Source organism: Borostomias antarcticus (genome assembly GCF_949987555.1).
Source record: "Borostomias antarcticus genome assembly, chromosome: 14".
Lineage (NCBI taxonomy): Eukaryota > Metazoa > Chordata > Actinopteri > Stomiiformes > Stomiidae > Borostomias > Borostomias antarcticus.
Window position 1 is genome coordinate 13314675 of NC_140247.1, and position 14255 is coordinate 13328929.

Genomic DNA, 14255 nt, shown 5'->3' on the forward strand with positions numbered 1-14255 from the left:
ATGGATGGATGGATGAAAGAAAGAAAGCAGGATGAATGGAAAAAAGAAAGAAAGAAAGAAAGAAGGATGGATGGATGGATGGATGGATGAAAGAAAGAAAGAAAGAAAGAAAGAAAGAAAGAAGGATGGATGGATGAAAGAAAGAAAGAAAGAAAGAATGAAAGAAAGAAAGAAAGAAAGAAGGATGGATGGATGGATGAAAGAAAGAAAGAGAAAGAAGGAAGGAAGGAAGGAAAGAAGGAAGGATGGAAGGAAGGAAGGAAGGAAGGAAGGATGGAAGGAAGGAAGGAAGGAAGGAAGGAAGGAAGGAAGGAAGGAAGGAAGGAAAGGAAGGAAGGAAAGATGGAAGGATGGAAGGATGGATGGAAGGAAAGGAAGGAAGGAAGGAAGGAAGGAAGGAAGGATGGATGGAAGGAAGGAAGAAAGGAAGGAAGGAAGGAAAGAAGGAAGGAAGGAAGGAAGGATGGAAGGATGGATAGAAGGAAGGAAAGGAAGAAAGGAAGAAAGGAAGGAAAGAAGGAAGGAAGGAAGGAAGGAAGGATGGATGGATGGAAGGAAGGAAGGAAGGAAGGAAAGAAGGAAGGATGGAAGGAAGGAAGGAAGGAAAGGAAGAAAGGAAGGAAGGAATGAATGAATATGAATGCTACCACAATAGTCATAAAAGGGTGCCTGTACAGAGAGCCTACACGTGTCCTGTAGTTGAGAAAAATGAAGTATTTGCCAAAGCCCAGGTTCGCTCAAAAATAGGTTCAGTCAGATTTATTAAGAAAACAATACGATTGCAAACGGACCTCAAAGTAAAACACAGAGTGGTTCACCAAAAATAGAAGTAAATCAGCTCGCCAAATCTTCTCCTTATATCTGCCAACGATGTGGTGCAGCCGACATTTGAGTCGTCTATACGTCATCGTAAGGTGACGGATATCACACAGTGGTCGAGGGATGAAAACTCACTTTGAATATGGACAAAGAAAACAAAAGGTCTGAGCCAGGACGGGAAGGACAGAAGGTGTGGCCCTTCTGACTTAAACAAAGAGAGGAGGAAGAGCGAGGTAGAGGAGGTGTTTACAATTACAAAAGAGAGAGAGAAACAAAAGGTTGAGGTGTTTACAATAGCAAAAGGCAGGGGACTGGATGAATAGGTATTGAAAGAAAAGATATGAATCTGAATAGTCTTGAGACTATGTGTAAAATTCCATGACAAACTCCCTCATCTGTGGCTGAACAGCCACATAAAATATATACATCAGATATAAAATAAGCATAATCAAAAAAAAAATCAAAAAAAAATCAATTACAAACACAAAATTGTAAAAACTCTATGCTATACATGTGGAAAGGAAGTAATCTCTCCACTAGGTGGAGCAAGAATAAAAAGAACAAAAATAGATTATTTTCTTTCCACATGCAAATCACGCACCAAAACTCCTTGTTTCAGAAATTTGACAGGAAACAAGGTAAAAAAGATGACATGATTATATACTATTTATAGTCTAAGAGTGGACAACCATTCACCAAAAAACCTTGATTTAAAGTTTGAACAAGGCAAAAAGATAAATGGTTACCAGTGTAAGAAGGGCAAAAACCTCTTGGTCAATTTAGAGGAAAAACCCAAAGAAGTAAAACTTCAAAATCATCTATCAGCTCATGTTTCAAAACATTATTAATCCTGTAGATAGATATTATGCATTTCGTCGAGATAATTTTCAAAGGGGTCATCTACTTCTCCGCTCGGTACTGAAGTCTGGACCATTAGTGCTTTAGCTGGAATATCCACTAAACACTTTGTAGCACATTTGATAATCACTGAAATGATAATGAACCCAAAAATAATACACACAAGAACAATAATAATAGTCCTAAAAATATTACCAAAACCTGAAAATGCATTATCAACCTGTCCCCAAATATCCCAGGTATGTAATTTGTTTAAGGTCTCAAGTCCTCTTTTGTTTGCTTCATGAAATTCAGCTAGTGTGACGTTTGGATCAGAAATGTACGAACAGCATTCACTCCCTACGATTGCACATGTACCTCCTTGAGAGGCTAGGATTGTATCTAATGCGAACCTATTCTGGAGAACGACTTTCTTTATTTCATTTACCTCTTGGCCAAGGGCAGAAATAACTCTATCAGATGCATTTATGTGTTCTTGTAGGACATACGATAAAATCTGTATTTCAGCATTATTCTGAAGAAAGCCATAACTAGGAATCATTATTCCTAGTGCCGCATTGAAAATTGTGAGATTCCTACGATGTCTAATAGTAGTTTGTTTATGGAGTACTTTCATCTCTTCCTGAGTAACTTTCCTGATCATAGGAATTAAATGAGCTAAATAACAACGTCCCATACTATCTTCAGGTAGTTTAGAGTATGCAGTGTTTCCACAGACTAGGAAAATGCCTTCAGGGAGTTCTATTTCCTTGCCTCGATACAGATACTCATAGACTGGGTCTATACAAGAGCTGGTTCCTAAATCAGTAATGGCTGAGTCTAAGTTCTTCCTAAAAACATCAATACAACCTGTTACCTTCTGGAGAGGGACGATTTTGAATTGATCAGTGTTTGTTTGAACTCTAAGATTAGTTTGGTTGAATAGTTTTCTCTGAGACTGGACAAAACAATCAATACTCTGACATTTTAACCCGGAAAAAACAATTGAATTTCTCCATTCTACAGTTGTGGATAAGCCAGTACACGCTAACTGTGCAGTTAAAGGAACTGTATATATCTGTGTGAAGACAGCTTGAATATTATGAATTAACTGGGGTCCAGGTACTCTGGAAAAATGTATAACTCTAGCTAGTTCTAGTCGAGTAAATTCTCTTGGTTTCTGGTGTTGATTGACCTGCATAGTTAACTCTGTTAAAATGCTATTCTCTATACCGTCGTAGGAATTAATTAATCTATCTACTCCTGCATGAAATTGACAAGATGAGACTTGTTCCCTAGTGGAGAATGTATGGGTTGCTAACCCTTGCCAGTCATATTGTAACCACTCAGCTTGTGTTAAGGGAATTGGATATAGGGTAGGTGATGATGTACTAGAGGGGACCTGTTGACAAATCCAACAATCATCATAATCCATTTTTGATGCAAATTCCCGTACCATACTTATAGCAGTGTTAGGATGGGTCTTCCGATCTGAGTTGGATGACCTGGTTAAATACTTGTTACAATTAACTACCATAGTAGAGGGATAATCTGGGACAGGTTTGCAAATATCAGCACCATAGTTTTTGCTTCGAGCTACATTAATCACATCTCTGCTTAAACCACACCAATATGGCATTTTCCAACTCTTTTCATCAGCATTGGTCAGAGTCACCAGGGTAGATCCAAGGAACTTCTCATCGTCTTGGATTTTGACATCTGTAGAGCGTAACAGAGTCCAGTCATTCTTGTTCACAGTGTATATCCAACAGTCATTTAGGTGACACTTCTCTTTTGGGCAATAGAATGTCACTGGGGAATGCAAGGCGTCTTCTCTTCTAGATCGCAACTTCAATGTCGCGTTGTTTGAATCAGTTATGTTCAATGTTAGTTGCAGTGTGTGCAGGTGTGTGTGCGTTTGTGGTGCATCTTGTGAGGTCATGGCTGTGGAGTTTCTCCATGTTGCCATCATAACGACCATGAGAAGGAGGTGACCAGCAAGGTCATTTTTCCTCCGGTTCCTCATCAGAGGAGAGGACAGTGTGGCGGCCCATGGTTTTGGCCTCTGAGCCCTCTGGTTCAGCTGCATCCTTGATCTCCTGGTGTTGGCGATCCCCTGGTGGACCGTCCTCTGCTGCTTGGACCCGTCGGCAATGGCTTGCATGGATCCACGAAGTCCTCTCAGCTACTTTGACCGCTGTCTGCGTGGTGAGTAGAACCTGGTACGGCCCGAGCCACCTCGGCGAGTTCCAGCTCCTTCGTCTGTGGTCGCGGACCAGGACCCAATCCCCCGGAGAGATGTGATGCAGGAACCCCTCCTTAGCCTCAGGAATGGCGGTCCTCACTCTGTTGAAGACATCTTTTAGAATGTTATTCAGTGCAAGACAATATTGTATCATATCATCTTCACATGACATGAGACTAATCTTATTTTGGGGAAACGGTGTGTTAGTCATTTTCATAGGTCGACCAGTAAGGACTTCATATGGAGCCAGCCCTGTGGTCTGGTGCGGTCTCCCTCTCATGTACATGAGTGCCAGAGGTAGAACTTTCATCCATGACAGACCTGTCTCTGCCATCAGCTTGGTGAGCTTTACTTTCAGAGTTTGATTAGCTCTCTCCACTATTCCAGCACTTGCTGGATGATAGCTACAATGCGTTCTAAGGTCAATCTGTAGGCTATTGCAGATTTCCTGAATGACACTATTTACAAAATGGCTCCCTCGATCTGAAGAGAGTTTGGTTGGCAGGCCCCATCTTGGAATGATTTCTCTCAGGAGACTCTTTGCCACTGACAACGCTGAGGCATGCCTGCAAGGAAATACCTCAGTCCATTTGGAGAAAACATCAGTTAACACTAGGCAATATTTGTACCCCTGGCATGGAGAGAGTTCAATAAAATCCATCATAACATGTTCCCATGGCCCACTTGGCCGAGGATGTGCTGACAGTTCCATTTTTATCCCTTTTCCAACATTGTTTTGCATGCATATGATGCATTTGGCACAGTTTTGTTCTGCAAAAACCGTGAACCCTGGTGCATACCAATACCTGTTAACATCCTCCGCCACCCCTGTTTTTGAAACATGATCTGGCCCGTGGGCTAGTTTGAAAGCATAATGAAAACATGATCCAGAGACAGGATCAGAGCTTTTAACATGAGCTTGGCATTTACACACTGCTAGGCTAGATGGTCAAAGCATAGCTTCTAGAAGGTTGTTGATCAACACATGGTGTGCAATAGGTTTACCAGTTGACGTGAGGAACCCATGGTTTCGCCAAAGGGAGCCGAAGTCATGCACAACTCCAAAAGCATAACCACTGTCTGTGTAAATGGTTGCAGACTTGCCACTTGCTATTATACAAGCTCTGGTCAGAGCGAACAATTCAGCTGCTTGCGCTGAAAGGTGTTGTGGGAGTTTTGCTGATTCTAAAACTCCATCTAATGTTGTGACTGCATATGCGGCAAGTGGTTGACCTGTTGTCGACCGCTGGGCTGATCCGTCCACAAAAAGCTCAAAATCAGGGTTAGAGAGAGGAACATCAGTGAGGTCTGAGCGTGGCTTATTGACCTCCTCTACTATAGCCACACAGTCATGCGGTTCCCCGTCTCCTGGTTCGGCATTCACCCATCACTCCCGGAACGACAGTTGTCTATAAAAACACTCAGAAACACTCAGACCCGATGAATGTGCCTCAAACTATAAACATGAGATATTTAACATAAACATTAAAAATATATAATTGAGTTAGGAGATGCTGTATTCAGATTAAGACACTGGCAAACATTATCTATCCCCCCCCCTTATCATGTACAAACCTTAGGTCCTCTGCTACATCTGTCTTGTCCTGTTTATTTACCTTAAAAAAATGGGTCTATATTGGCTAGTTAAAATCTACCTTGTGGGTTGTTCAAGGGAACCCCAGCAGGTGGCGCCGAATCCCAGGTTGCAGGATTCTCCCTTTCAATTTGCCTGCGGTAACTGCGACAGTTCCTGATCCAGTGACCAGTTTTACCACAGTGAAAACACACGTCAGTTCTGTCTCCGTTTTCGTTTCCCTCCATCGGTTTCATTCTGTAGTCTATTCTGTTTCTATACCTACGATTCTTGTTCGTGTGACGACCCTGTGGTCGTTGTTAGTTGGGAGCAGACGGAAAAACAGAGTTGGGAGGCGGGGCAGCAGCTGCGGGTGAACCAGTTTGGGAAGGATGTGTGAGCTCTGAGTGCCGAGTCGGCGTGATAGAGTTCAAAACGGAATGACTAGGAGGGGGGAGGGACTCTGAATATTCCCCTCTCTGATTAACTTCCTCAGCTACGCGTCTTTCTGACTTGAAAAAACACTTGTGTGCGACTATTTCCCACTTCCTGAATGCATTCCAATCTATCGCATTTCCAGGCTCCCTTCCTAACCTAGTCATCTCAAACGCCTGTAACTGAGCCCTAACAGTCGCTAACTCACTAATCTTGAGTGTACCGGACAGGGGGAAATCAGAATGCTTCGCCCAGATCAAAAACTGTACACAAGCATCATCCCAAAACCTTTGCGCAACAATCTTAGCTGGCCCAGACAGCGAACTAGTATTGGTATTCATAATTAACACAATACCCTACAGCCTATAATTCAAAACTAACGGTGAAAAGAAAAGTATAGTAAAAACAGGCAGGAAATAAACAAAGGAATACAATTTTGAAAGAAAACAAAGAAACAGTGTACAAAATACTTACAATACTTTACCTGGATCCATGGCGCGCTTAACAAACAATACAAGACAGAGCCGAAGCTCAAACAGTAAACAAGCAGACTAACAACCCCGTGCACATACAAGACAGAGCCGAAACTCCAACAGTAAAACAGCAGACTAACACGGGGACGCAAAACAAAGAACGACCAAAGACGACGAAAAGAGGACGAATACAGGACGAACACACGACGAACACACGACAAGCATGCCCGGCTGCACCAGCCACTTGGTCAAAGCTAAACCTCGTTTAGGTTTACCAAACCACTGCACCAGCCACTTGGTCAAAGCTAAAACTCGTTTAGGTTTACCAAACCACCCGGGATCAAAGGGGAAAACGTTTCTCCAAGAAACGCGGATTGGAAACACCAATCACTCCCGTAGCTACATCTGTTGGTAATCGTTCTAAAACGAAACATCAACAATCACTCTGCGGTTTTAATTCCACCCGCGACCGGCCAAAGGGAAACCCGTTCTGTGCCAACTCTTTGGCGTATTAACTCAAAAACCCGTTCTAAGCTGCAACCGATAAACAACCTTAACTGTACATCAACTGCAGGGGAACAAATTCACGAGACCAAACTCACAAAAAAACTGTAAGTCACACTGCTTAGATACTTACATTGTACGAATCAGCACAGTTGTGTGAATGTTTTGATGTATAATATGTGTATGAGCTGTTAAAACTGTAGGCATAGCGACAAGTTAGAAAAAGAGAAAAAATGCAAAATTAGCAGCTCAAAAGCTAGTGTGCGTTGCCATACGTTTCAATGAGGAGCGCAGTTGCCGAACAAATCGTCATACAGCGAAAACTATAAGTCACACTGCTTACTTACATTGTACGAATCAGCACAGTTGTGTGAATGTTTTGATGTATAATATGTGTGTGAGCTTTCAAAACTGTAGGAGTGCCAGCAGTTTACAAAATGTGTGAATATTTTCAAAGCAACTGCTGCCACCACTCTAAAAACATAAAGTTTCTGAACATTCCAAAAGTAGTTTCAAGCAGTTTCAATGGGACAAAAAATAGTTTTAAAAGTTAAATTTCTAAAAAACTATCAAAACTATAAAAAATCTGAATGGATCCGTTCAAGAGCTAAACATTATGAACATTTTAAAGTTTGAATGAAGTTTCTAGGACAAAGTATGAAGAACTAGTTAAGGTTCAAAAAAGTGGGGAGAATAATAATAAAGAAAGATAGAAAGAAAGAAAGAAAGAAAGAAAGAAAGAAATAGTGGGAATATCACAAGTTGGGCTAGCTTCTGCAAGCTAGCCCACCTAATAAGAAAGAAAGAAAGAAATAGTGGGAATATCACAAGTTGGGCTAGCTTCTGCAAGCTAGTGGACTGTACCATGATAGAGTGGACTGTACCGTGAGAGAGTTCTCGGTCAGTCAGGACACAGTGTGCCTCACACACTTCCGCAACTCTGTCGTATTTCCTCCCCCCCAGCTTCCTGTGTAGGGGTGCCTTGGAATACCCTGTGCTTTTCCTGTCTGAAGTCACACTGTCAATACGACATGATTACACAGAGATCTGTCTAGAGACCACAGAGGTGATTGGTGCTGATCTCTTATAGAGTAGCACTAGTCTATGCACGCCACACAAGGAGAGAGACACTACACAGTAGCAGAGCAGTCAAGTCAATATTGAAGGATGTTGACATATGCAGAAAGGTCAAACACAAATCCACACACGTAATTGAAAAAGGAGTTGCGCTTCTACAAATGGGTTTTTGAGAGAAGGTTGCTAAGCACATCTACCTGGTGCTGGGCAATGTGGTATCAGTAAACACTTTAAGTGTTTACTGAGTAGGCAAAAAGTAGAAAAACGTTTCAACCTGTGGTAGTTCTTCGTCGGGGACCTCTCTACAAATGGGTTTCCCAACAGAGTGCTAAACCAAAAAGTTTGAATGTGTGTTACCAAAAGATATGACACGGTAACACATCTCAGTTTCCAGTCAAGGCGGACAAAAATACTAAAATTCCCTTAACACACACTGACACACACATGCGCACACGCACAGACACCCACACACTCATACAGTACACACACATATACATTTGCCCAACAGCTGCTAAATTCCCACATTGCCCAGCGAGAGAGGCAGGCTGACCAGCAGTGACCAGCATGCGGTGGCGGTTGCATCATACCTGTAGCTATATAAATCAGGAGTAAGACTGACTCACAGACATACAGGTTCAGGAATACAGACCGGGGAGGATCAGACCAGCACACCAGTTCACCTGGACCATTACACCAGTAGACCAGTCACCAGGACCAGCCCACCTGGACCAGCAGAACGTAGAACAGCCTACTAGGACCAGCAGAACATAGACTAATCCACCAGGACCAGCAGAACGTAGACCTGCCCATCAGGACCAGCAGAACGTAGACCTGCCCATCAAGACCAAGTGACCAGCCGACCAGGACACCAGCCGACCAGGAGACCAGTACACCAGATGGAGCAATGCTGGAGATGGCCTCTCACCCTGATCCTGCTAGCAGTGTCTCTCGGCCCCACTGAAGGTAAACACCATACATACAGTTAATTTACCTTTTACCTTCTGTCACTTGGCAGGGAGTGGATATGGAGTCTTATCAAGTGCTGACCGGGTAGGCAAGGCAACCATTTCAAAAGGCAAGCAGTGTTATCTGAGTTTTAAGCAGCAGTGTTATTGTGTGAGTAATAACAGTGTTATTAACACAAGATGTGATAAGATGAGATAAGATAAAATAACACTTTAATAATCCCCAGGGGGTAAATTTGGCCATTACAGGAAGAAGGACAGAGAAGATACAGAATGACTCAATAATCAAATATACATAATAAATAGTGCATACAGTATAATAAAATGTATGTTATTGTGTGAGTATTAACTGCATTCTTGTGAGTATTAGCAGTGTAGTGTTATTGTGTGAGTAGTAACAGTGTAGTGTGGTTGAGGAGGTTCTTTATCAGGAAACGCGGCCATTGTGAGTATTAAGTGTCATTGTGTGAGTAGTAACAGTGTAGTGTTATTGTGTGAGTATTAATAGCGCTATTGTGAATATTAACAGTGTTGTATTCCTGTGCTCCCAGCTTTGTCCACCAGGGGGATGTCAGACTTCATTGCGCTGCTGGCACAGGTGGAGGAGAAAAACCCTGGACTGGAGCCACTGGGCATGCTCAGAGCCTTGCGCAGCACAGCCAGTCACAGTGATAAGCTCACTTTCCACTTCCTGGGTGGTGCTGGGTCTGACAGAGCCATCATGGCCGCCGGTCTCTTAGCTGCGCTGGGCCAGGCGCTGCTTCACAGGGTGACGCAGGAGGGCCGGGAAGAGGGGGTGGTCCTGGCAGCTGACGGCACCACCGTGGCTCTGGGCCCCGTGCTGCTGGGCCTGGAGGCGGGGCTGTGGGCGGAGACTCCGGGCCGGGTCCGGGGGCTGTACCAGCTCACCCTGGCAAGGAATCTGGCGTTGTCTTTCCAGCAGCGCCTCAGATCCCCACGCTCCCCAGCGCTGGGCCCCGACGGCTGCTGGGACAGCGTGGCCTCCCCCCGGGTGTTCACCCTGTCAGGCCCGCTCTCCCTGGCTACTGAGGCGCAGGTGAACGGGGGCGTGGACGGGCTGCTCCTGGGGCTGGAGGTGTCCGCCCGGTCCAGACGGCCTGCCAGGCTGAGCAGCCTGCTGAGGAGCTACTACTTCCCCGGTCTGGAGGGGGGGTTGGACGCCGCCCCACGCCTCATCAGCCCGCGCCGCAGGCAGAACCTCCAAGAGCTGGTCAGGACCCCCCTGCTCCAGAGGCAGGTGCTGCAGTCCCTGACGCTGCAGCGTAAGCTGGCGGGACGTACCAAGATGGGCAAGGGGGAAACGGAACGGCTGGCTGCGCTGGTGAGAGAGGGGATGAAGGAGTTTGTCCACAGGTACATGGGTGAGTTAACCAGCAGGGGGAGCAGGTCCTGGGGAAGCCCACTGTTGATTCTAAATTAACACAAATGATGACTGATGGTATAATTCAGATAATTCTGTAGATTAACCAACATGGAACCACTATGCTAATAGGTTACATGAAGTACTGGACATCAATATCATACCATCATGTCTTTCTCTCCCTCTCACTCTCTCCCCCTCTCTCTCTCTCTCTCTCTCCCACTCACTCTCTCTCTCCCTCTCTCTTACTCTCTCCCTCTCTCTCTCCCTCTCCCTGCAGAGTGCCCGGCCATCATCCCGCGGTGTCAGTGGGGGGCGGAGCCCTACAGAGGCACGCCCACGTTCCTGTCCTTGCCCCTCTCCTTCCTGTATATCCACCACACGCACACCCCCGGCCAGCCCTGCCTGAGCTTCCAGCAGTGCTCTGAGGACATGCGGGCCATGCAACGCTTCCACCAGGACGAGCGTGGCTGGGACGACATCGGGTACAGGTGAGCACCACATAGCACTACAGTCTAGATGACTCAACCTGACCACGCTATACTACTACAGATACAGTTCTTACACCATACTTTATACTATACTATACTATACTACAGATACAGGTCCTATACCATACTTTATACTATACCATACTTTATACTATACTATACTATACTATACTATACTATACTATAGATACAGGTCCTATACCATACTTTATACTATACTATACTATACTATACTATACTATACTATACTATACTACAGATGCAGGTCCTATACCATACTTTATACTATACTATACTATACTACAGATACAGGTCCTATACCATACTTTATACTATACTATAATATACTATACTACACTACAGATACAGGTCCTATACCATACTCTATACTATACTATACTATACTATACTATACTATACTATACTATACCATACTATATAACACTATACTATACTATACTATACTATACTATACTATACTATACTACAGATACAGGTCCTATACCATACTTTATACTATACCATACTTTATACTATACTATACTATACTATAGATACAGGTCCTATACCATACTTTATACTATACTATACTATAATATACTATACTATACTACAGATACAGGTCCTATACCATACTTTATACTATACTATACTATACTATACTACAGATACAGGTCCTATACCATACTTTATACTATACTATACTACACTACAGATACAGGTCCTATACCATACTCTATACTATACTATACTATACTATACTATACTATACTATACTATACTATATAACACTATACTATACTATACTATACTATACTATACTGACACATTACAGCACTGTGAAAAAATAAGTATACCCCTGGAAGTATTTTTGGACATATTTGGACATATAGGTTAGGGTTAGACATGTGGGTGTCTGATCTTCCATCAACCCTATTTCATAGTTGACTAGTTGATAAAGGTCATTTAACAAATAACACGGAATCACTGAAGCAGTTCTGTAAAGTATAGTGGACAAACTTCCTTCTAGTCCGTGGACAGTTACAACTTTTTATCAACTTTTCATGGTGTACTTACTTTTAAACATCACTATATTAGGTTATAGCTGTACAGGTGCAGTACCTACACACACACACACACACACACACACAGTGCATATGTCACCACAGCATACGCACACTATAAGACTATACCCGCCTGTGTCTGCAGCTTCGTGGCTGGCTCTGATGGATTCCTGTATGAGGGTCGAGGCTGGCTCTGGCAGGGAGCCCACACCAAGGGGCACAACTCCCTGGGCTACGGGGTGTCCTTCATCGGGGACTACTCCTCCAGCCTGCCCGGCCGGAGCACCCTGGAGCTGGTCAGGGAGCAGCTGGCCTCCTGTGCCGTGGGAGGGGGCAGGCTGGTGGCTAACTACACCCTTTACGGACACAGACAGCTGGTGAACACCTCCTGCCCTGGAGACGCCCTCTACACAGAGATCACTGGCTGGGAGCATTTCGGGGTGAGGGTGTATGTACTGTAGCAGGATGAGGGTGTATGTAGCAGGGTGAGGGTGCATGTAGCTGGGTGAGGGTGTATGTAGCAGGTTAAGGGTGTATGTAGCAGGATGAGGGTGTATGTAGCTGGGTGAGGGTGTATGTAGCAGGGTGAGGGTATATGTAGCAGGGTGAGGGTGCCTGTAGCAGGGTGAAGGTGTATGTAGCTGGGTCAGGGTGTATGTAGCAGGTTAAGGGTGTATGTAGCAGGGTGAGGGTGTATGTAGCTGGGTGAGGGTGTATGTAGCTGGGTGAGGGTGTATGAAGATGGGTGAGGGTGTATGTAGATGGGTGAGGGTGTATGTACCTGGGTGAAGGTGTATGTAGCAGGATGCGGGTGTATGTAGCAGGTTAAGGGTGTATGTAGCAGGATGAGGGTGTATGTTGCTGGGTGAGGGTGTATGTAGCAGGGTGAGGGTGTACTGTATGTAGCAGGGTGAGAAGAGTTTGTAGAATGGAAGTGAGGGGCATGTTTTTCCCCCCACAACTTATTCTCGTTCTCTCCATTCCCAACAGGAGGTCAAGAACTGAGGATTCTGTGGTGGAAAATGGAGCTTCTTAACTCAGAAAAACAGAATAAATATTTTTGTTGAAATGTTTACTTTTCTCAGTTAAGTGATATGTCATTCATGCAATGGCCTCGGGAGTTTCATCTGTAATAGAGGAAGAATCTCCTAGATCAGAGGAGTTGACATGGAGGAGGTCTGGGTATAGTACAGCCCACTACTGCCATCTACTGTCCGCTACCGACAGAACTGATACACATGACTTCAAATCAACTGATATTTTTGAAAGTGAAAGTAGTTTTATTTCCTGATAGCTAAATCAAAATCACTCATCAGATATCCAAACCACATGTCACAGTGTAACATTCTCATTAGTTTACAGATAATGCTGATGGAGAGACAGACAGATAGAAAGTCAGACAGATAGACAGACAGACAGAGAGAGAGACAGTCAGACAGACAGACAGGGAGAGAGACAGACAGAAAGACAGGGAGAGAGACAGGCAGACAAGCAGACAGGGAGGGAGATAGACAGGGAGACTGTCAGGCAAATGTGTCTTCAATATCAATATCAATAATCAATATGTTCTATTAATGTCAGGGTTAGGCCTACCCATGATTGGTTAAAAAGGAAAGGTAGTTTTTTAATTTAGCAAAACCATTTATTTTGCCCAAGAAACATATGCTTCATCATCTATTTCTGTAAAGCCCAACGGGGTAACGACATCTGGTTGTAATCAAAAATAATCTGGAAATCATTAATAAATGGTAAATGGACTGCACTTATATAGCGCTTTTCCACCTTATCGGCACTCAATGCGCTTTACAATGGCCTCTCGTTCATCCATTCACACACACATGGCGGTAGCTGCCATGCAAGGCGCTAACCTGCTCATTGGGAGCAATTTGGGGTTAGGTAAGGTCTAGCAACTGAGCTACAGCCGCCCCCAGATCAGATCATCTGGAAATAATCACTCTATTTAAAAGGGAAGTTTAAAGGTGTAGTCAAGAGTAGGCTGAAGCCCAGCGTTCTGGAAGATGGTTAAAGACATGAATGGTGCACTTTTCACTTTGGGAAACACCTACGGCAGAAATAACAATTCCAAAAACAAATATTCCCCACAACACTTTGCTGTGTCCTGCCTGTAGCCTACATGACATCATATACATATCTTCTATAGGCTATTATGCCAGTGATTGGGCTCCCTCCCTAATATTTTTGTGCATGGCTGGAAGCCAGCCCACCTAGTATAGTGTTTGTCGGGTTATCACTCCCTCCCTCCCTTTCTCCCTCCCTCCCTTACTCCAGACAATGTTGGCCTGCATCTCTCTGTTCGCACCACAAGAGGCAGTAGTCCCAGCACACCAAAATCAAGAAGGACACCAAAATCAACCCACTGATCTCCACTGC

The 14255-nt window shown here is 44.1% G+C and overlaps 1 protein-coding gene across 1 annotated transcript; it reads left to right on the forward strand.

Moving 5' to 3' along the window:
- Positions 1-8617: 8617 nt before the first annotated feature.
- On the forward strand, positions 8618-12937 carry LOC311318005 (N-acetylmuramoyl-L-alanine amidase-like). Its single transcript, XM_084449181.1, has 5 exons — positions 8618-8926; positions 9480-10310; positions 10590-10800; positions 12010-12304; positions 12855-12937. The coding sequence occupies exons 1-5, from the start codon at positions 8860-8862 to the stop codon at positions 12867-12869; spliced, it is 1419 nt and encodes a 472-aa protein (XP_084305307.1). The 5' UTR covers positions 8618-8859; the 3' UTR covers positions 12870-12937.
- Positions 12938-14255: the final 1318 nt, after the last annotated feature.

What these genes read in the sequence shown, in the direction of transcription:
- LOC311318005 (XM_084449181.1), top strand. Translation starts at nt 8,860, where the DNA reads ATGGAGCAATGCTGGAGATGGCCTCTCACCCTGATCCTGCTAGCAGTG. An exon ending in GTCTCTCGGCCCCACTGAAG is followed by an intron (nt 8,927 to 9,479) that starts GTAAACACCATA and finishes CTGTGCTCCCAG; the next exon opens with CTTTGTCCACCAGGGGGATG. An exon ending in TGGGACGACATCGGGTACAG is followed by an intron (nt 10,801 to 12,009) that starts GTGAGCACCACA and finishes CTGTGTCTGCAG; the next exon opens with CTTCGTGGCTGGCTCTGATG.